A 20,784-nucleotide genomic window follows, 5' to 3' on the forward strand; every position below is an offset into this window, starting at 1 on the left:
AAAATGTTTTTAAGTTCAATTCTGATTGTAAAGAGTTTTGAGATTATCCCCCATATTGTCTATGTGTAGAAGTATAAACCTTAATCGACAGTGTATATAACATGACAGTTCAGTGCCAAAGCATTACAGTGAGTTTTGCCTATATTGCAGGTGAGGACACTATAATAGTCCCTTAGATTCCTCTAACAATGCTTTATAGTTTCAGGGTGTTTTCTCGCTCATTATTTCATTCCATGCTTAATGTTACCCAATGTAATATAATGGTCAAATCCATTTTATACTTGAGGAAGCTGAGGCAGCACTGTATCATGGAGAGGGCGGGAGCTTTGGAATTACACACCTTAGTTCTAATCTTGACTTTATCCTTTATTATCTGGTGGTAATAATTTATTTACATTTTAGTTCTTTTTATGCAGCAATTATGTGTTCAGGATTCAAAAGTGACAAAAGAATCTTATTAGAACTATAGTATAATCTCATTTTCATAAAATATGTGTGTACATAAATGTGTATTTATATACATATCTTTTAATATTGGCCAGTTATTATATTTGGATAGTGCAGTTACAGGTAGGTTTTTAATATGAAGTAGTCCATCTAACTGGTATTTTTCCCTGTAGTTCTAGCTTTCATTTTTTTCATAACCAAAAGAAAGAGTTCACATAGCCTTATGAAACTGTTTTCAAGGAAAAAGGTATATAGATACTTGATAATTATGGTATAGTCCTCAAAGGGAAAATCAGATGCTTTTGGAGGGGAAATTGTTTTACAAACAGGCAACATTCATTAGGGTGAAACTCATCCAAGTAACGAGGAGAACCAAAGTGTAATACTTTTGGGGAATGTTCTCTCTTCTTTCTCCCCTCAGGGTAAGCAAAGTTACCATTAACAAAAGGGAAATCTTTTTATTATTATTATTATTCTTTCTTCTTTCACTAGTGATGCCATAGTGGAAGGAGGTAGACAGGTGAACAAGAAAATTTATTGTTCTTCTCTTCCTTGTCAGGGCATGACCTAATCCTAGTCATTAATTGATATTGATGTCTAAGTGGTGATACTACAACATTCTAAAATACTGTAGGTTGACATATAATAACTACTTACTAAACAATTATTCTTTATAGCCACTTTTTAAGTTAGCCCACAAATAAAAAATGGTTCAGAGCCTTTACTGCCAGGACAAGAAAATCCAGATTTTACTCCCAACATTATACTCTGTATTTTGGGAGAAATCAAAATAAATTGTACACAGATCCTATTTGCAAAGTCCATATTGTCTATTAGAGGAAATGTAATATACTTAAATAACCATAAAATAGGATAGAAAATGTGGAGTTACTGAAGAGCATACATTAAAGTGCTGTGAGAGTTGAGAGGTGGCAGAGCTCATTTATTTTCAGATACGGTGGTCTATAAATCTTGAAGTGGGAAAAAATGGATATCAAGATTAGGAATTATAAAGAAATACAAAAGTTGAGGAGAGAGTGATATTGAGGATAATAAAGGGAGTTACTTAAATAGTTGACCATAGGTATGGTATCTCTTAGAAGGTAGAATAGGGCCATTGGACTTGAGAGTAAAGAAGTATCAGGAGACTAAAGACCATGATGAGGACAGAAAACTGGCTTAAGGGCAGAAATGGGAGGACAGGTAGTGTGGTCTGGGGAAAATTCATAGTATGAGATTTTAGAGCTAGAGCAATTTGGGGTATGAATATGAGAGTAGGTGTTCAGAAAGCAGTGGAAGTAAAGATAGATGATTTAGAAAAGATCAAGAAACTGTTGAGCCTAAGGGCATGGATTCTCAAACTTTAGAATGTATTATGAATCTTAAGGATTACTGGAAAATGTGTTAAAAATGCATAGTCTTGGACTGTATTTGCCAAATTCAGACCCTCTAGTTTTGAGATAATACCCAGGAATCCTCATTTTTAATAAGAGCCTAGGGTGTGATTTAAATTACAAGCGACCGGATCCCCTACCCTGATTGATTAGTGGTCCCCTTAATAGACATCTGTTTCTATATCTTCATTAAGTTAAAAAAAAATCAGCAGCAGTATAGTGATGAGATCTCATGTAGGTAGTATTTTTTCAGAGGTGGGGAAGGGAGTGATGAGGAAGAGACCAGAATGGCCTGGGGAGCTTATATAAGATGTGATTTAAGGGCTTCCCTGGTGGCGTAGTGGTTGAGAGTTCACCTGCCGATGCAGGGGACACGGGTTCGTGCTCTGGTCCGGGAAGATCCCACATGCCGCGGAGCGGCTGGGCCCGTGAGCCATGACCGTTGAGCCTGCGCGTCCGGAGCCTGTGCTCCTCAACGGGAGAGGCCACAACAGGGAGAGGCCGTGTACCGCAAAAGAAAAAAAAAAAATGTGATTTAAGACACATTAAAAAGTGTCTGAAGATGAGGGCCAGCAATCTGCATTTTTAATAAGCTCACAGGTGTCTGTCAAGCAAAGCATGATCTCTGGTTTAAGGTCTTAAAAGTGTTATCAGCATAGATTTTGAACAACCCAATATGTCAATAGAAGACAGGTGAATAAGAAAATTTATTGGCAGTTCAAGTTGAGCTTTTTCCTTTATTAAAGTGGTTTCTATGTCTACATTAGTGATAGACCATAATTACAAAGATTTGTTCATTTTTGCTCTCCCCCCAAAAAGCCAGTGTTATATAAGATGCGTTTATGAATACCCATAACCAAAACATAGTGAGAACTTTATGTTTGTTTGGTACTGCTAAATGCTTTCAGATCTAACATTTCAGGGTCTCAGCCTAAAGTTCAAGGTGTACAAATTGGATGGTAGTAAAACAATGAGGATACTAGCCTGGCAGAGATACTAAGTTATTTACATGGGCACAAAATGCCTTCAGGTTTGCGCTGTCAGGTGCGGATGGATGGGAAGAGGTGAGTAGGCAAAGCTCAGGAGTGCTTCCTCTCTCAAGTTATTCCTTATTTTCAGTGACCCAGAAATTCTGTCACCATCCTCAGGAACCTGTAACAAAATATCCTTTGTGTTCTGTTCCCAAAACATCACTCTCCCTACCACTATTGTTTTGCAAATGCAAAAGAAAATAGCACATTGCCTTATAGTCTAGTGGACAGTATCCTCTCTGTGAAACGTCTTTTTTGCTGGATATCTATTTAAACAGATTTTCCTCCCTCAGTTGAGATAAGGAAGGAAAAAGATACACTCATGTTTTTAAGATCCCAGCCCAATTAGTCCATTAAAAAAATTATTTTTCCTTTTAGTGTGTTTTCATAGGTTCTCAGATAATATTAAATTAAAAGAAAAAATAAGTCCCAAGAGTTTTTCCTCTCATGAATTACTTCTTATTCCTAGTGACCCAGAACTTGTTGTTCTGTCCTCAGAAACCTGTAACAGGATATTCTCTGTATACCTTTTTGAAAACAGTACCCTCCCCATTCCCACTGTTTTGCAAATGTGATACGCATCAAAGAACTACTTTACAGTCAAGTAGACCAGATTCTATCTGTGACATATCCTGGCCTTTTAAAAGAACAGTTGGATTTTTTTCTTCTTAAATACTGAAAATGTAAGAATTTCAGAAAGTACTCAAAACTATTTTTATTTAAAAAAAAAAATTTTCTTGTGGTCTCTCTTTGAAAATACGTTGTTTTCCATAAAACGTAAATATAGAATTTGTAATTTTACTTATTGAAACAATTTCCATATTTCTAACTTTTTCATAGTTATAATTTTCATGATATGTTATTTCATCATGTTACTATACTGTAATTTATGTCATGTTCACTTAGTATAGCAAATATAGGGAATTTTTCTGAGGGTGTGGAGAAAAGGGAACCCTCCTACGCTGTTGGTGGGAATGTAAATTGGTGCAGCCAATTTCTATGGAGAACAGTATGCAGGTTCCTCAAAAACTAAAAATAGAGTTGCCATATGGTCCAGCAATCCCACTCCCGGGCACATATATCTGGACAAAACTATAATTCAAAAAGATATATGCAACCCTGTGTTCATAGCAGCACTATTTACAATAGCCAAGACATGGAAACAACCTAAATGTCCATCAGCAGATGAATGGATAGGGAAGATGTGGTGGTGTGTGTGTGTGTGTGTGTGTGTGTGTGTGTGTGCGTGTATACACACACACACACACACACACACAGAGAGAGAAATATTACTCAACCATGAAAAAGAATGAAATAACGCCATTTGCAACTACATGGATGGACCTAGAGATTATCATATTACATGAAGTAAGTCAGAAAGAGAAAGACAAATACCATATGATATCACTTATATGCAGAATCTAAAATATGACACAAATGAACTTATCTACAAAACAAACTGACTCACAGACATAGAGAACAGACTTATGGTTGCCAAGGGGTAGGGGCAGGGGAGGGTTGGATTGGGAGTTAGGGACTAGAGGATGCAAATTATTATAGATAGAATGGATAAACAACAAGGTCCTAATGTATACACTGGGAACTATATTTAATATCCTGTAATAAACCATAATGGAAAAGAATATGAAGAAGAATATATATGTATAACTGAATCACTTTGCTGTACACCAGAAGCTAACACAACGTTGTAAATCAAGTATATTTCAATTAAAACACAAAAGCAAAAACACAACCAAAAAACCCAAGAAACAAATTTAAGGAATCTTAATTTCTTTCTGTTTGAAAAATTACGGTTAGAACAAGTTTTTCCTCTCAGTTAATTTCAGTGGGTTAACTAGATTAATAACTCTGTCATTTCTGTAATTCCTGGTACTTTGTCCTAGTCTCTTTCGGATCAGTTGTATCAGTTTATAGTGTCACCAACAGTGTATTACTTTGCCAGTTTTTTCACAGTATTACTGGTTTGGGGTATTTCAACTTTTTTCCCCTCAAGTAAGTTATAAACAAAAGTATAATAGAAAGCAAAAACTATCCACCCCTTAAGTAATATTTATTGAATGCCTATTTTGGGACTATGTTAAGAATAATGCTGAATACTTGCAAGCTGTTTTGTTTAATTTAACTTTATACAAATCTTAGTAGTTAGTCTCCATTACGTATTCTCCTTTACAGATGAAGAAATTGAGGCCTGAGTGCTTGAATGACTTTACAAGGTCACCTAATCCTAGCTGATAGGCAGGCTAAACCAGGGTTTGAACCCAGGTCTTATTCCAGAGTCTTGTTTTTAATCCTGTTTCACTTCATAATCTATATATTTAAAAAATATTATTCACACAGATTTTCCATGTTTTTATAGTTGTCAGTTATTTAATGGCTGTATTCTTTCGTTGTGATAAGATACCTACTTTATTATACCATTTCATAGTGAATATTTGAGCTCTCTAGGCTTTTGCTATTACTAGATGATGCTTCATCGATTATTTTTCTGCATATATACTTTTGCATTTGTGAACTTATTTACCTCAAGTAAACTTCAGGAAGGGAATATATAGATCATCTTGGGGTCTTGCATTTGCCTCTTGTAACAAATGTATTATAACACCCCTTTGAATTTTGTAAGGTAGTCTTAAAAAGGTGTTTGGGTTAATTGCTACAAAGAGAGAAGTAAACATACTTTTACTTGATTATATATTAATATAATTTAATGTTTTTGAGTTTTCTTTGACTGTTTTACCCTTATTGATGACTCTACCATAGCATTTTAAAATTACTCAATGATTCCTACTTCTCCTGGTGGTATAGCCATTCATAAAACAGTATGCTTTCAAAAATCAAGAGGCAAAAGAAGTCTAAAATGACTTCAAAAATGTATGCATAAAAGCCAAAGACTGAAATTATCTGTGTCTATTTCTGGGTAATTTAAAATTTTTAATTTGTGCTTTTATTTTTACAATCCTAATATGAAGTTTATTTTATAATCAGAAAAATTTTAAACACAACTGGTAGAATGGTTGTACTTCATGTTGAAATAACACACAAAATCTGAGCTAAGGGATCAGTTGTAAAGAAACAAAAACCTCTTTGTCCCTTTCTGTCTCTGATGCTCTAAAATGGAAATAAGATTTTTTTAACAGGTGAAAAAATGACACAGCTTCCCAATTTTTTATTGTCACTTTTTCTTTTACAGAGATGCTGTTCAGTTAAATGTGATTGCTACACGACAGCTTATTCTGCTTGCACAACAGATGAAGAATCTGGAAGTGTTCATGCATGTATCAACGGCATATGCCTACTGCAATCGAAAGCATATTGATGAAGTAGTCTATCCACCCCCTGTGGATCCCAAGAAGCTGATTGATTCTTTAGAGTACGTTTGTTTGAAATTTATATACATTTGCTTTGACCCCAAACTTTGGATCCAAGTTTATCTATTTACATGTATCTCTTGGTCTGTTTCAGTTTCTATCTCTTTCTCTCTAAATCTCCACCCACGCTTATGTATACATTTACCTCTTCCTTATTCAGCAAATTATTATGTATCTACTGTGTTCTTTTTATTTTATAGATTTGTCCCTAAATGACTCTCCATAAAGTCAATGTGTAAAGTCAGTGTAGAGCTTTCACTTTTGACCAGGTGTGATGGTTGGAGGAAAGCCTCTGAACAACTCATCCATGGTATTAGAGTCTCCGTTTTTCCAAGGAATCAATCTTAGCTGCTAAGAAGTGCCTGATATCCATGGAGACTAATGACTGCCTATTTAATAGCAAGGTCTAATTTATTAAAAGATTATCCTTTTTTTTTGCCCAATGGAGTTGACCCTTGAACAACATGGGCTTGAACTATGTGGGTTCACTTATACACAGGTTTTTTTTCAGTAAATAAGTACTCTAGTACTACACAGTCTGCAGTTGGTTGAATCTTTTGATGCAGAACCATGATACAGAGGGCTGACGGTAGAGTTATATGTGGATTTTTGACTGCGCAGTCAACGCAGTCAACGCCCCGACCCCATGTTTTTCAAGTGTCAACTGTATATCTGCAGAGAGGCCTTGAATTATTAGGGAATCAGAGGAGTCATGGTCCTTTAATTGATACTCCTAGTGTTGTTGTTTGTCATCTTTCTGAGGACTAGGATCCTGTCATCAATTATTACTTGAGAAATGTTTGCATTTGATGGATACAAATAGGCATAGCCAAGATTTCATTTGCTTCAGCCTTTACTTTCTCATCGAGTGAAACAAACAAACAGGATCAGAGCAAGAATAAATAAAGGGTCTTTTATAGACGATAATTATAGAAAATTCCAGTATCCGTATCTTCACATATTTGTTAATCCTCATATAATATTCCTGTGAGCTTTTTCCTCCTTTATTCTGTTTTCTTTTCGGTCTCTTTTATTCCAAGGAATCCTATTCACGTTCAGCTCTTCAGTTACCATCCCCTGTTTTCTCAGTCGAATTCTTTTCTTCCCAAGGGTGCTACAGAATGTTGGTAGCTCCTTCTCCAAGTTTTCTTCTAAAATAAACACATAAGTCCATTTCTTTAAAGCTTTCCTGGAAATATGAGGAAGTGGACAGATTTGTAAGGAAACTAATAAGTATGGGAGCTTACTGAGACATTCTTATGGCAGTTCCCTGGTTTCTGTTTTCTAATTCGTTTCTTAGATTGTCCCAAATGTCTACCTCATTTTCCTCAGGTCAGTAGGCAGAAGTGTTTAATATCTCTGGGAACAGCTGGGTGTGGAAGTTAATAAATCTTTTTACTTTTTCTCTTATTAGCAGTTTGTATAGCCAGACATCGAAGTTGCTGAGAAAGAGCCTATAACCTTCTAATTCTATTATTTCCTTTCTTTGCTTACAAAGAAATCTGACCAACTGGCCAACAGATAATTTTAGGATAACTCATAGATTGGCTCTGTAAACTCACTCCAGTGATGAGGCTTACTGACTCTAAAAGTCTTTCCTCGGTTTAGCTAGTTTGGTTTTTTTTTGCGGTACGCGGGCCTCTCACCGTTGTGGCCTCTCCTGTTGTGGAGCACAGGCTCCGGATGCGCAGGCTCAGCAGCCATGGCTTACAGGCCCAGCCGCTTCGCGGCATGTGGGATCTTCCCGGACTGGGGCACGAACCCGTGTCCCCTGCATCGGCAGGCGGACTCTCAACTGCTGTGCCACCAGGGAAGCCCTTGTTGTTTTTTTTTAACATAGCAGCTCTCTCTTCCATTTTTCAAAGTTCATCTCCACTATGGAATTTTTCCTAAGTTGAGTAGCAACCTCCCTTCAATTTTGTTAGTGTTCTTTTCCTTCTGCATGCAAAAAGTACTTCTACACACAGAAGAAAGTTTATCTTGATAGTCTCCATTTTATGCATCCTTATCAGTTAGTATGGGTATCATTTGTGCACTGATAGAGTACTTACTATGCATACAAGTATGCATTGTATTATAGACAGGAAGAAAAACTATCTGAAAACAAGTACATAATGTTTTGGAATTAGAAATTTAGACTGGAAAAGACTATAGAGATCACCTAGCGTATCACTTTCCTCTTACAGATTATCATAGTAGAACTTTTCTTCAGAGACACTGTGAGAGAATTGGAGGAATTTTGTGACTTCACAGTAGGTTGCTAATTGAATTTTTACAGCACGGTTCAGTTTATTTTTATCATTTACCCCAGTGTTTGTTAGTGTTGGTAGTGAGAGCATAACAAGTTTTAGTGCTTCACCTTAAATATTTAGATTACTAGACCTTTTATGTTGATTGTAAATGTATGTTCATTTAAAATATATAATTTACATGTTATGCTGTTATGGTGATTATACACAAATCTGTAATTCCTAATCTGAAACCCTTGGGGCCAGATGTATTTTGGAATTTATTTAGACTTTAGAAAGGAAATATAATCTATGTATTGTGTAATATGAAATAACTTCAACTGGATTCGGGGTAGCACCCCTCATCAAACACATATGAAGTATACGAATACGTACAACTAAATGATGTTTTTTTTTTTTAAAAAAAAGACCATAAATCAGTTCTGATTCACTTTTGCTACCTACCATATGAGTTATTAAAGAACTCTTGGTTTTCAGACCTTTGTGGCTATAGAAACTGGATATAAGAGATAATGGAGTTCTGGTTGATATTTAATGAAAGTAAAGCTAATTTCCATTTTTTTAGTAAAAGTTGTTGTCAGATCACTTGAGTCAGAGCAACAGATATGTTTGAAATATGCAAAGTGTTTTTTCATTTTATAGTAAAACATCCGAAAATATTTTTGCATGCAATTTCTTTGTTTACCAGGTGGATGGATGATGGCCTAGTAAATGACATCACACCAAAATTGATAGGAGACAGACCTAATACATACATATACACAAAAGCATTGGCAGAATATGTTGTACAACAAGAAGGAGCAAAGCTAAATGTGGCGATTGTAAGGCCATCAATTGTTGGTGCCAGTTGGAAAGAACCTTTTCCAGTAAGTTGTTAGAAATCTTTGTAAATAATTGGAATTGGGGATTTTAAGGCATAATTCTGTATAAAAAGAGTTGGCAATTTTTTATGAGCAGGTTTTGTTTACTGAACATGGCTTACTATGGCAAAGTTGTTTCTGTTTGTAGAAAGAGACACTCTTATTGGTACTTTTATTTCTAATGTAATACTGTATGTATATATATGCAGATCAATTTTTAAAATGTTAATTGAAAATTAAATCGAAGGCTATGGTGTTGTCTGGAGTCAAAGGAGACCATGAGTTTCCTTCATGATTGATGAGGGATTGGACTCTGACACGTCAACGTTTGTTGGAGTTTAAAATTATTTGCAGATTAGTTTCCCTTGCAGAGGTGAAGGAAATAGAGATGAGAATATTCAGATCTTATTTTATTTCATTTGCTTTTTAGTACCAAAAAGAGGCAGGCCTTCCAAGAGGTTGACTCCTCCCTGTATAGATTACAAGCTAAGGAAGATAAGAGATTTCTGTGATCTGCTGTAGAAAAGCAAGGCATTATGGTATTTGTGAATCCCTGAAATAAGAGAAAACATAAGAGATAAATTGATTTAGGAAAAACTTAGGTCTCTGTAATGGTAGTAAATGATAGTATCTCTTCTGTTGCTTTGGCATTATTCTGTTTTCTTCTGTTTTATTCAGTAATTTTGAGGAGGATTTACCATTTCCCTCAGTCTCAGGTTACTGCCTTAGTAAGTAGCACAAAATCAAACTTAAACAGTCATCATTTAGCTAAAATATTTGACAGATATAAAATTCTCTTTGCAGAGAGTTAATGGAAGAGTAGGTACCCCTTTGGAAACTATTTTACTTAGTCATTTGCAATCTCAGAGGAAGACTGCTTCTATTTAAGATGGGGAGAAATATTCTGGCCTGAATCTAGTCTGTTTTTTAGGTTTTAGAAGAAAACTACCAAGTATGTATGTGGAGTTATAGATTTCAAATGATAAATCTCTAGTTTCATAATATTTCTAAGCTCCCTCCCTTTTTTTAATTTTTGGTATTAGGGATGGATTGATAACTTTAATGGACCAAGTGGTCTCTTTATTGCGGTAAGTAAGCCTTTTGTTTTATTGAATATTCTGTACTTTTTTTCTGTTTTCTGTGTTTCTGTATATTGTGTATATGTGCTTTGGCTTATATATCTTAAGGTGTTGTTTTTAATTTCAACAAAGGCAGGGAAAGGAATTCTTCGAACAATGCGTGCCTCCAACAATGCCCTTGCAGATCTTGTTCCTGTAGATGTAGTTGTCAACATGAGTCTTGCGGCAGCCTGGTATTCCGGAGTTAATAGGTATATGAGATGACAGTGTCACTTGTTAAATATATAGTAACTGAGATGGGAATACTAATGTTAAATAATCCCTCATAACTGATATTTATCAGTTTTATTAACCCATACCAATATTATATAGGCATTATCACTTTAAACTGCAAGTGGTGGTTTAAATAGGCGATGAAGTGGTTCCATCAGCAATTATTAAGAATTAACATAAATTCTTGTGTACTGCCCACAGGATGGACAAGGTCATTAGAAATTTTAAAAAAAAACATGTTTTTTTTAAAATCCAAACTAGAACTTGGTATAAACTTGGCATATATAAAGAGCTAAAATTCGCAGAGAATGGCTTACATATATCAAACATGCACACTAGAGCCCTTCAATCAACTCATGGGCCTCCTTTTAAAAGAGAGTAGTAGCATTTACAGGTAACACCTAAGCCTAAACACCTAAGCTTCTTAATAACTTTTTTTCTAAATAATAAACTGCCCTTATTTTTGAAGTCAGTATTTTATATCTTAAAAAGGAGGGATATGATTATATGAATATATTGTTTCTGGTGAAAGAGAACTCAATTCATAATTGTTTCAGCTAGAGCCTCTGAAAATGGGAAGGAGATAGGAAGAGCTGAGGTTGTTTGTTGTTCTTTTTCCTCGCATGAAAAGCAGACACTCCTGCTAATACAAAGAAGAAAATAGGAAGTCTATATTATTTTTTATAAATAATTTTTTTGGTAGAATAGGGAAAAAGGGTAGTGTAAATAGTTGTTCAGCCACAAAAATTAATCCTTTAAAGATAATATTTTAAATATTCACTGTAGAAGAGGTACCCATCATCCTCATTTCTTCCTACTTAAGTATCATGTAAGATTTAGATTGGTTAAGTTTAGCCTCTTTTTATGTTTCATTGCTTTGATCTTTGTCTTTGCAGACCAAGAAACATCATGGTGTATAATTGTACAACAGGCAGCACTAATCCTTTCCACTGGGGTGAAGTTGGTATGATTTTACCTGTGTTTTTGAATGTTAGAATAAATTTTAACGAACTTAAAATGTTCACTGAGTTTTTACGTTAGAATAACCCATGAGGCATTAAAGCCACCAGTTACCAATTTATTCTTACTTTAATTGCCATGTTAGAATATCTACTAGTACTGCCTTTTGGTCCTTAATAATGTTTCATAAATTTTAAAATATCCTGCTGTATATTCCTTCCTCATCCCACCCTTGTCTGACCCTTACTATTTCTCTGCTGCCATCTGCAGCAACGCCTATAGATACTCGTGGTATGGAAATAATGCTTTTTTCCTCCCTCGTGGGTACTCTCAATCCTGATGTTCCCTGTTCACAGGCAGTATCACTTCCAACTACAAGAGTTGGTATATTGTAGGAGATAGCTAGTTGTCCTAAGAGTAATAACTGAAGGAATTAGCAAGTAGAAAATATGTTGCCAGAATATTTTCTATTACATTTATTAATCTGTTTAAATTCACAGATTCACAGCAGGTAGTGTATATGCTATGTTACTTGTTTTAGAATAGGAATAGTATAACTTAAAGGCCTACTTAAATTGAATCATTTTTAAGTTGCTGGTTTATGTTTTCAAATTTAAAGTAAAATGTATTCACAGTGTTGATTTAGTACTAGGTCTTATTTTACCTCTAATTGAACAATTTTTGTTACCCTTGAGGAGCGATTTGATTTTAAAGTAAATCTTTGTCTTTCATCCTCGGGTTTTTTATGGCATTTTTATTTCAATTGAAAGATTGACTGTTAGAGCATATAAGAAAAAGAAAATCTAGGGTGCTTTTTATTTTATGATAATTTGTATTCTTTTACGAATTTTAAAACACTTTAATGAGGTAGGTTTTTTGTAGTCTTTCACTGTGTTATGAAGTTTAGCAAAAATCAAGTTGAGCTTTATTTTAGTGAATATTCCAGTATACATTTCCATTGAAGTATTAACATACATGATAATAGATTTGATTATTTTGATATTGCATAACCTAAATAAATTACAACAGAAGTTAATTTGGGGTTGTTTTAAGCTTGTTGATATATGTTAATTTGAGCAACTTAATTATTCACAAGCAAAGGATGATGGTTTCCCTTTTCTTTTTTAAGTAAGTACAGTAATAAGAATCTGGAAAGAGGAACAGAAAGAAAGAAGCTATCATGAGAGGTGAAATATAGAAACTGACATTGTAAACTGATGTAGGTAAAACATTAAAAGGATTTTTAAGAGTGAATTTTAGCAAAAATTCATTCATCTAATTAAAATTCATAAATAGTGGCAGTTCTAAAATCATTTATGAGTTCAGCAGTCTAATACCCATATTCTCTTAGCTACTATAGAAAATAGAAAAGTTTGTTTTTTAAATGAGCAAACTCTTACATCTTTGGTAAAATATTTTGCTTTGTAAAAACATGTGTTTTTGTTTTTTTTTCTCAAAACTTCATTACATGGTTATTATCAAAGCTGTTACACAACTTTTCTTCCTCAGAATACCATGTAATTTCCACTTTCAAGAGGAATCCTCTCGAACAGGCCTTCAGACGGCCCAATGTAAATCTAACCTCCAATCACCTTTTATATCATTACTGGATTGCTGTAAGCCATAAGGCCCCAGCATTCCTGTATGATATCTACCTCAGGATGACTGGAAGAAGCCCAAGGTAATGGTGACTAGCTCTGTCTTATCTGTTCCTCTGACTGTTAAGCAACCCATGCTTACGCTAAAATGCATATTAACTCTGTATTTGTTTATGCTTATGATAAGGCTTAATGGCCTTTTGTGAATGAGAAGACTCTTGAATTTAAGAATTTGTCAGAAAAGCGAAGGTAGTATTATAATTCACTCTGTTCTAAAGTTTGGATGATAAATTATTGTCATGTGTTGAATTCTAGGTCTAACTTCAGGTTATTTTTTCTGAATAACAAATAACATTCAAAATGCTTTGACGCTTATTTTTCCTACAGGATATTATCTAAATCATTCCTTCAAGATGAATCCTTTAAACCAAGTATTCAGGCGCCCCAATATTAAGTTGTATTCCAACAACTTATTGCTTCATTATTGGAAGGGTGTCAGACATACAGTACCTGCATTATTGCTCGATCTTGCACTCAGGTTGACAGGTCAGAAACCGTGGTAAGAAGAATAGCAGTAAATACACTATGTATTGGTAAGGTGGTGGAAGCTTGCTGGAGAGACAAAAAGTCGCTAGCATGAGCTTACCTTTAGAATTACTAACCTGATTAATCACAATCACAGTCAGGATGCTAGGACATTTCTTAGAAATTAAGCATATTTGGGGAGACTAACTGTGGATCTCATCTGATTGGGCCATTGATCCTCCAGAATCCCATAATATAGGAAATGTCCAGCGTCAAGGTTGTCATTGTTATTATAAGCTGAAATTGAGCCCTTTTCTCCCCGTTAAAAACTTGGAGGTGAGTTTTATAGGGGATTAAGGGTTAAATGTTTTGCTTTAAGTGGATTGTGCAGTTTTATATGAAAAAACCTAGGATGCGTCTAGAAAATTAACTGCTTGAGCTATCTCAGCTTCCTATTCAGCTTATAATATGGTAATTACCGTTTTTGACTAATTTTTAAGGTTGAGAATTTAAAACAAAAGTTAACAAATGGAAAACTTTCTATTATAGTTGTTACGGCCTTTCTTTCTTTTCTTTTTTATTGAAACCCCACAAACTTAAATAAAGTAATCCTACTGTCTTTACCACAATTATAGTGAAATATACTATAAAATATTTATTTTTTTAACTACATTGGCATTATAGTGGAGCCTTTGATTAGAGAGTTCAGGATTTGAGTATTTATGTATAAAGAAGATGCTGATTCCAGAACTTTCATCAACTGCTCAAAAAAATAAAAGTGAGGTATCTTCCAGTTATAGTGTATCAGGATCTGAGTTACATGTAGGGAATTTTCTGTGGATTCAGTTGTCCATTATGTTTCTAACCCTGTATGTTAAATATTGAAATACAAGAGAGGTGTTGAATTGAACAACTTTAGAATAGGTAAAGAAATACTCAGTGGAAAGAAGATCCAAAATACATTAAAACTATCTTCAAGTTTTCCTAGAATGATCTGCAAAGTACAGTATTTGTCATTGGCAACATTCTTTCGTGGCTAAAAAGCAGATGTAAATTTATGAGTGATGGCAGTGATGCTGTCTTGATATTAATAAAGTTGTTGCAAATTAGAGCAGAACAATCAAAACTAGGTCAAAAAAGTAAAATAAGTTAAATATATCACAGTGCTTTACACAGAAAATGGGACTTAGTAAACTTAAAAAATGAAGAGCCAAAGTTTATTAAATAATTTATAGTAGATGTTGCTACATAACAAATCATCTCAAACTTAGTGGCTTAAAACAGCAGTAGTCATTTTATTTCTTTCAGGATCTGGAATTCAGGAAGGAATCCACTGGGCAACTTTGTCTTAGAGGTCTTTCATGTGATTGTGGTCAGATGGAGCTGAAAGGGGGGTGTGCAGTGGAACAGCTGGTATCACTGTCTCTTCATATTGTGTCAGGATCTCTTCATAGAGTCTCTTTGCAAGGACCAGTGGTAGCCTTAGGGGAATTGGACTACTTACATGGCAACTGAAGGCTTCAAGGAAAAGTGCTTCAGCAGGCAAGGTGGAAGTTACGTGCATTTTCTGACCTACCTAAGGAAATCATGCAGCACTACTTCCACCTCACTCTTTTAGTCACAGGCGAGTCACAGATCCTCCAAGATTGAAGAAGAAGGGATATAGAGAATAGTCAAGATCATCTTGTAAATGAACGGGTGAGATGAAAGGTATTGTTGCAGCCATTTTTGGAAAGTGCAGTCTGCTATAGTCAGGCCTCTGGTGCAAACAATTCATATTCCTCCTACATGGAAAATACTCTTGCCTTTTCCCCCCAAAACCTCTCTGACATCAGCTTGAAGCCAGTGTGGTCAGCGAAATCTGGTAAATTGTGGATGAAGCTCTTTAGGAGTGTTTTTTCAGGTATAGTTCCTCAAGTGTTAATCTGAAAACCTGTGAACTAAAGTGACAGGTTACCTGCTGCCCGTCCACCCAACATATAATAGTGAGACAAGCATAGGAAATACTTGAGACAGTCTTGTTCGAAAGAGAGAAAAAGAGAGGCACGCAGCAATCACTGGTCCATAACAGTTCTGCATTCCAGCAGGGTCCCGTTTGATGGTTTCTTAGTTAGGGCTCATTCCCACTGCCTGGTTGTTTTCTGAGGCTTTTGGCTCTCCCCTCTGAGTCATCCTTCTTTTCCCATAAAAAAATGGCCTGTGTTTGCAACTGAGTAGCCTTTGTACCCTACTTCCTGCCTGTAAAAAGTTGGGAATCTTCAGGGCAGGGATTGGCAAACTTTCTGTAAAGGGCCATATAGTAAATATTTTAGCCTTTGTGAGCCATGGATTCTGTTGTAACTACTTAACTCTGCTGTTAAATGTAGCTTCCATCTTGTAACTACTCAATTCTGCAGCCTTAGGCAATGTGTAAATGAATAAGCATGACTGTGTTCCAATCAGACTTTATTTACAAAAACAGGTGGATTTGGCCCCTAAGCTCTGGTTTGCTGGCCCTTGATCCAGAGGCCTCTTTTCATTTGGTACTGTCTCTGTCCTTTTAAGTGTAAACTCATAGGATTCCTTTTAAAACTGTGTGGGTTTCCCATGTATCTATTTTAAAACAATCCACTCCATTATACCAAAGCCCACATATCTTTTTGAGACATAACCTTCTCTATCTTGGGTTCCTTATGAGGTTGCTGTGGGATAACACCCTTGAATCTTAGATTCTTAGACTCTTACATCCTGCCTCTTAAACAATAGAGCTTATGTAAAGACATAAAGATGTCTTTAACATCTAGAGTGAAACTTTTGTTTGTCTGAAAGGTTCTATGAAGTATACTACCTTAAATCTTTCTGCGGTCCTAACGAAGAATCTTATATTTACATTCTGGATTTGATCTATCCCCAGAAGATGTTTCTTAAAGAATTCCTGGCTGGAAATTTACATTCCTTCCACATTGCACCCAAACAGATAGTTCATTTTTTAAGATCATCTTTGAGGAAATCTTAGCTAGATCATCGAGTTTATTAGATACATTTTCCATGTGACCACAGGTGACAATTTTGTTCTTTTAACTTCCAACATTATTTTCCTCACTTACCTTGAAACTCTCACCAACAGTTTCCTTAGAGCCCTTTTATTTTTTCCACTAACACTCTTGGTCCTTCCAGGATTTAGCAGTGGTTTCCAGGGCCTTCCAGTTTCTGTCTGCCCCCTAATCCTAAAGTCAGTACTGCATGTTTAGATTTTTATTATAGCAGTCCCTCACTCCCAGTACTGATATCTGTTCCCATTATTTGTGCTGCATAGCAAATCTTTCAAATTTATTATCTTTCTTTTTTTAAAAAATTGAGATCTAATTGGCATCAAACTTAGTATCTTAAAACAATAATCATTTCATTTATTGCTCATGATTTCTGTGGGTCAGAAATTCTAGAAGCCTTTGATGGGGTGGTTTTTTCTCAGGATCTTTCAAGTGGTTGCAGTCATAGGGGCTGGAGCAGGTACACTGTAGGAATGGTAAAGGAGAGGAAGGGTACAGAGCAGCTGGGTGGCCAGGCATCTTTCTCTCTTCATATAGTCTCAGAGCCTCTCAATGTGGTCTCTACACGTGGACTAATTTGGGCCTCCTCACAGCCTGGCAGCCTCAGGGGGAGTTGGACAGCATACATGACCTCTGAAGGCTTCAAGGGTGAGTATTCCAGTGAGCAAGGCAGAAAGCTACATCACTTTTTCTTACCTCCCCACGGAAGTCACACAGAGTCACTTCCACCTCATTCTTTTTGTATAAGTTACCTTCACCTCTTAATAGGGTGATAATTAAGGTGATATTATAGGTGAACATGTAAGATGGGAGATAATATTTGCAGCCACCTTTGGAAATTAAAATTTGCTACAAATAGGAAACATCAAATAAAGAATCTTCTTACATGAGGTTTGTCCTGTACAAGGCTTCCTAAGTATCAAAGCAGGAATGCTTTGGGAGCCTATACTGTGAAAGCAACAAGAGACATAAAGGTTTTTTATTTAGGCAATATTATAAATGTTAAATATAAATATAGCAAATTTATATTAATTTATATGTAATATAAATTACATATTTACAAATATAAATTATATTTAAATTAAATTTAATTTAAATTTATATAAATTTAAATTAAATTTATATTTGTAAATATGTAATTTATATTATTTAATTTGTTCAGATATTTACTGAGCAAGGTACTGGCCTCTATACCTTATATTGGGGCCTTAATATAATGCCTACTTCTGCATTAAACTAATGTCAGTCATGTCATTCGTGATGTCCAGTTTACTCATTTACATTATTCTGAGTACCAGCTAGATAAAAATCTGACTTACTGTATATCTTGACATAATTTAAAAAGTATACACATCATATGGATTCCTGGTTAATAGTCACTGGGGACTAAGATGCATGATATTATCACATGTAGAAGCAGTATAAATTATTTACTCTAGCTCTTGAAATGTAGTAGATATTTCATCACTCTTAAAATGGTATTTTAAAAAAATGTTTCCATTGTCTTGTTCTTTTTTTGATTATTTAGCTTAACTTTCTCCAGCTTAACTTCTCTGAATATGATATTTTTTTATCTTTGTGATTCTCAGTGGAGGACAATTTTGCCTCCCTCAAGGGACATTGGACAATTTTTGGAGATGTTTTTAGTTATCACAACTGGGGGATGGGTGCTACTAGCATCTAGTGGGTAGAGACCAGGGATGCTGCCGAGCATCTTACAGTGCACAGGACAGCCCCCTACCACAAATAATTATCTGCCCTAAAATGTCTATAGTGCTGAGGTTGAGAAACCCTGGACTAGATGACCGTTAAGATCTTGCCTGCCTCTAAAAGATTGTGATTATTTTTTACAGGTTGCTGTAATAAAGAATAAATACTCAGAACATACATGGCAGTGTAGTCCCAGGCATCTGCTCTTACAGCATGTTTAACCAGAGATTGATGGTGCAAAGTTTTAAGTTTCTTTTTATCCCCCATAGTATTCAATCCAGAGTTTTATTGCTTGATAAGTATTCTGTGAACTTCACACATATATGACCTTTCAGATTCCTTCTCCCCCTCCAATTTTTTATTGTCATTATGGCTGAATCAGTGATTGGTTTTAGGGTAGTTCTGTCACTTGAATGAATCTGAAAATAAGACTAGGTGAGAATTGTCAGTGAAAAAGGAGTTAGGAAGAAAAACTTTTTAGTAAGATGTATGTTGGAAAATCACATTAACTAAATATGTGTATATGTGTGATTCAAGTGTACTATACTGGCTGTGATAGTGGGTGTTAATTACAAATCTGTTAAATCTTTTCGTTGTTTTTTAGAAAAAAATTGCCTAATCTCTTTTCTAAAAGCAGCATGAATTGTTTTTTTTTCCCTTCAAGTACTTTCTATTTGAACTATTCCTGTCCACATTTAGCCTTTGATGCTCAATAATTCTTTTTGTGTTTAATGGAGGTTTTATTTTGGAATTGCTTCCTTGCATGAAGTACAGTTTTTCTTTACATAGTCCATGTTGCCTCATTTTCTTTCAGTATTCTGGATTTAGGGTTTCTTTCTAAATGTATGTGTCATCAGAATTTCTTAGCTAATGTTACTGTTTTGATTTCCCCCCCCCATTTCTAATGTTCTAATTTTCTCCTATTTCCCCCGTTTCTGAAGCCCAAAATTTGGGGACTTCTAAACTGCATATAATGCTATTCCTTATTGTGGGACTATAAATAGAATTCTTTTTAAGTATTACTTCACACGTAATTTTTCTATTTACCAGAGGTTAGGAATTTTTGGTGTGTGTTTTGTTTCAAAAAGTTCTTTCTTCCGTTTCTCTACTTATCATAGGTAATTATTATTGTATAGATGTTGCTTTTCTGGTTAGTGTTATGATATCAATGACTTATGGTGAGCCATGATATATAAAATGACAAATTTAAAGATTAAAGCTCTTCACCCTTCTAAAAAGAAACAAAAAAAGTATCGAACTCCCTTGTTTCCATAAGGATGGATATTGGGGACATGGAAGGTGAGTGAATATCTTGAATATTTTTTTCAGAAAGCTGTCAACATGAGTCATTGATTTCATGGCACGTCCAGACAATCACGGAACCCGTTAGTGTTCAAGAGAAAGTTATTTAAAATATATATAGAGAGTTGACTAAATGGCAAATGAATATTTCTGTATACTTTGCTTCCATGATGCTGAAGAGTTGAGATTATAATGGAACAGTATGTTATGAATTCACAGATAATCTTAGTAAAATGCAGCTGAACTAAAATGTGGCTTAAGGAACAAAAAGGAAAGGAATACTAATTGAATCCATTTATTTGCTTAGTATTGTATGTAGAAAATTTGAGCTTGAAGTATTGCATTTCCTTTGAAAATTAATTTCATATATCAGCAGAACTCTCTTTAGGCATTTACTGCTGCTTAAATTCAATTACTGCTGCTTAAACTTACTGCTGCTGTATTAAATTCATTTTGGATTTATAGAATGTTCTTCTAAGATGCAGAAATATTCTTATTTCCTGGTGGTTTGGTACACTTATTGAATTACGTGTTACAATTTTATTGTTAATGTCTCAAAATAGAAACTGGTACCCTGGGTGGTGATGAGATTTTTCCCTATCTATGCAAATTATGAATCTCAATTTTTCTTATAATACAGGATGATGAAGACAATAACTCGTCTTCACAAAGCTATGGTGTTTCTTGAATATTTCACAAGTAATTCTTGGGTTTGGAATACTGACAATGTCAATATGTTAATGAATCAACTAAACCCGGAAGATAAAAAGGCAAGTATTTTCTGTTTTATATTAGAAAACAAGTAGCATACTAATTAGAGTATGCTAATTAGTAACTCGAGAAATAATTGAGTATTTTCCCCAACCATTATACAATAAGAAATTTGATCTATTTATAGTCTCCCATTAAAGCTTCAGTCATAATTGGTGGTGATAAAGTTG

The 20,784-nt window shown here is 34.9% G+C and overlaps 1 protein-coding gene across 1 annotated transcript in view; it reads left to right on the top strand.

The window, feature by feature from the left end:
* FAR1 (fatty acyl-CoA reductase 1) overlaps nucleotides 1-20,784 on the top strand; it is a 72,980-nt gene that overhangs the window by 44,362 nt on the left and 7,834 nt on the right. The window contains exons 4-10 of the mRNA XM_065881949.1: nucleotides 6,081-6,260; nucleotides 9,196-9,373; nucleotides 10,411-10,455; nucleotides 10,579-10,697; nucleotides 11,616-11,683; nucleotides 13,189-13,360; nucleotides 20,484-20,613. Of these exons, the coding sequence (XP_065738021.1) occupies nucleotides 6,081-6,260; nucleotides 9,196-9,373; nucleotides 10,411-10,455; nucleotides 10,579-10,697; nucleotides 11,616-11,683; nucleotides 13,189-13,360; nucleotides 20,484-20,613 (892 nt within the window). The remainder of the gene's footprint in view (nucleotides 1-6,080; nucleotides 6,261-9,195; nucleotides 9,374-10,410; nucleotides 10,456-10,578; nucleotides 10,698-11,615; nucleotides 11,684-13,188; nucleotides 13,361-20,483; nucleotides 20,614-20,784) is intronic.

Source organism: Phocoena phocoena, chromosome 8 (assembly GCF_963924675.1).
Source record: "Phocoena phocoena chromosome 8, mPhoPho1.1, whole genome shotgun sequence".
NCBI classification, from domain to species: Eukaryota; Metazoa; Chordata; class Mammalia; order Artiodactyla; family Phocoenidae; genus Phocoena; species Phocoena phocoena.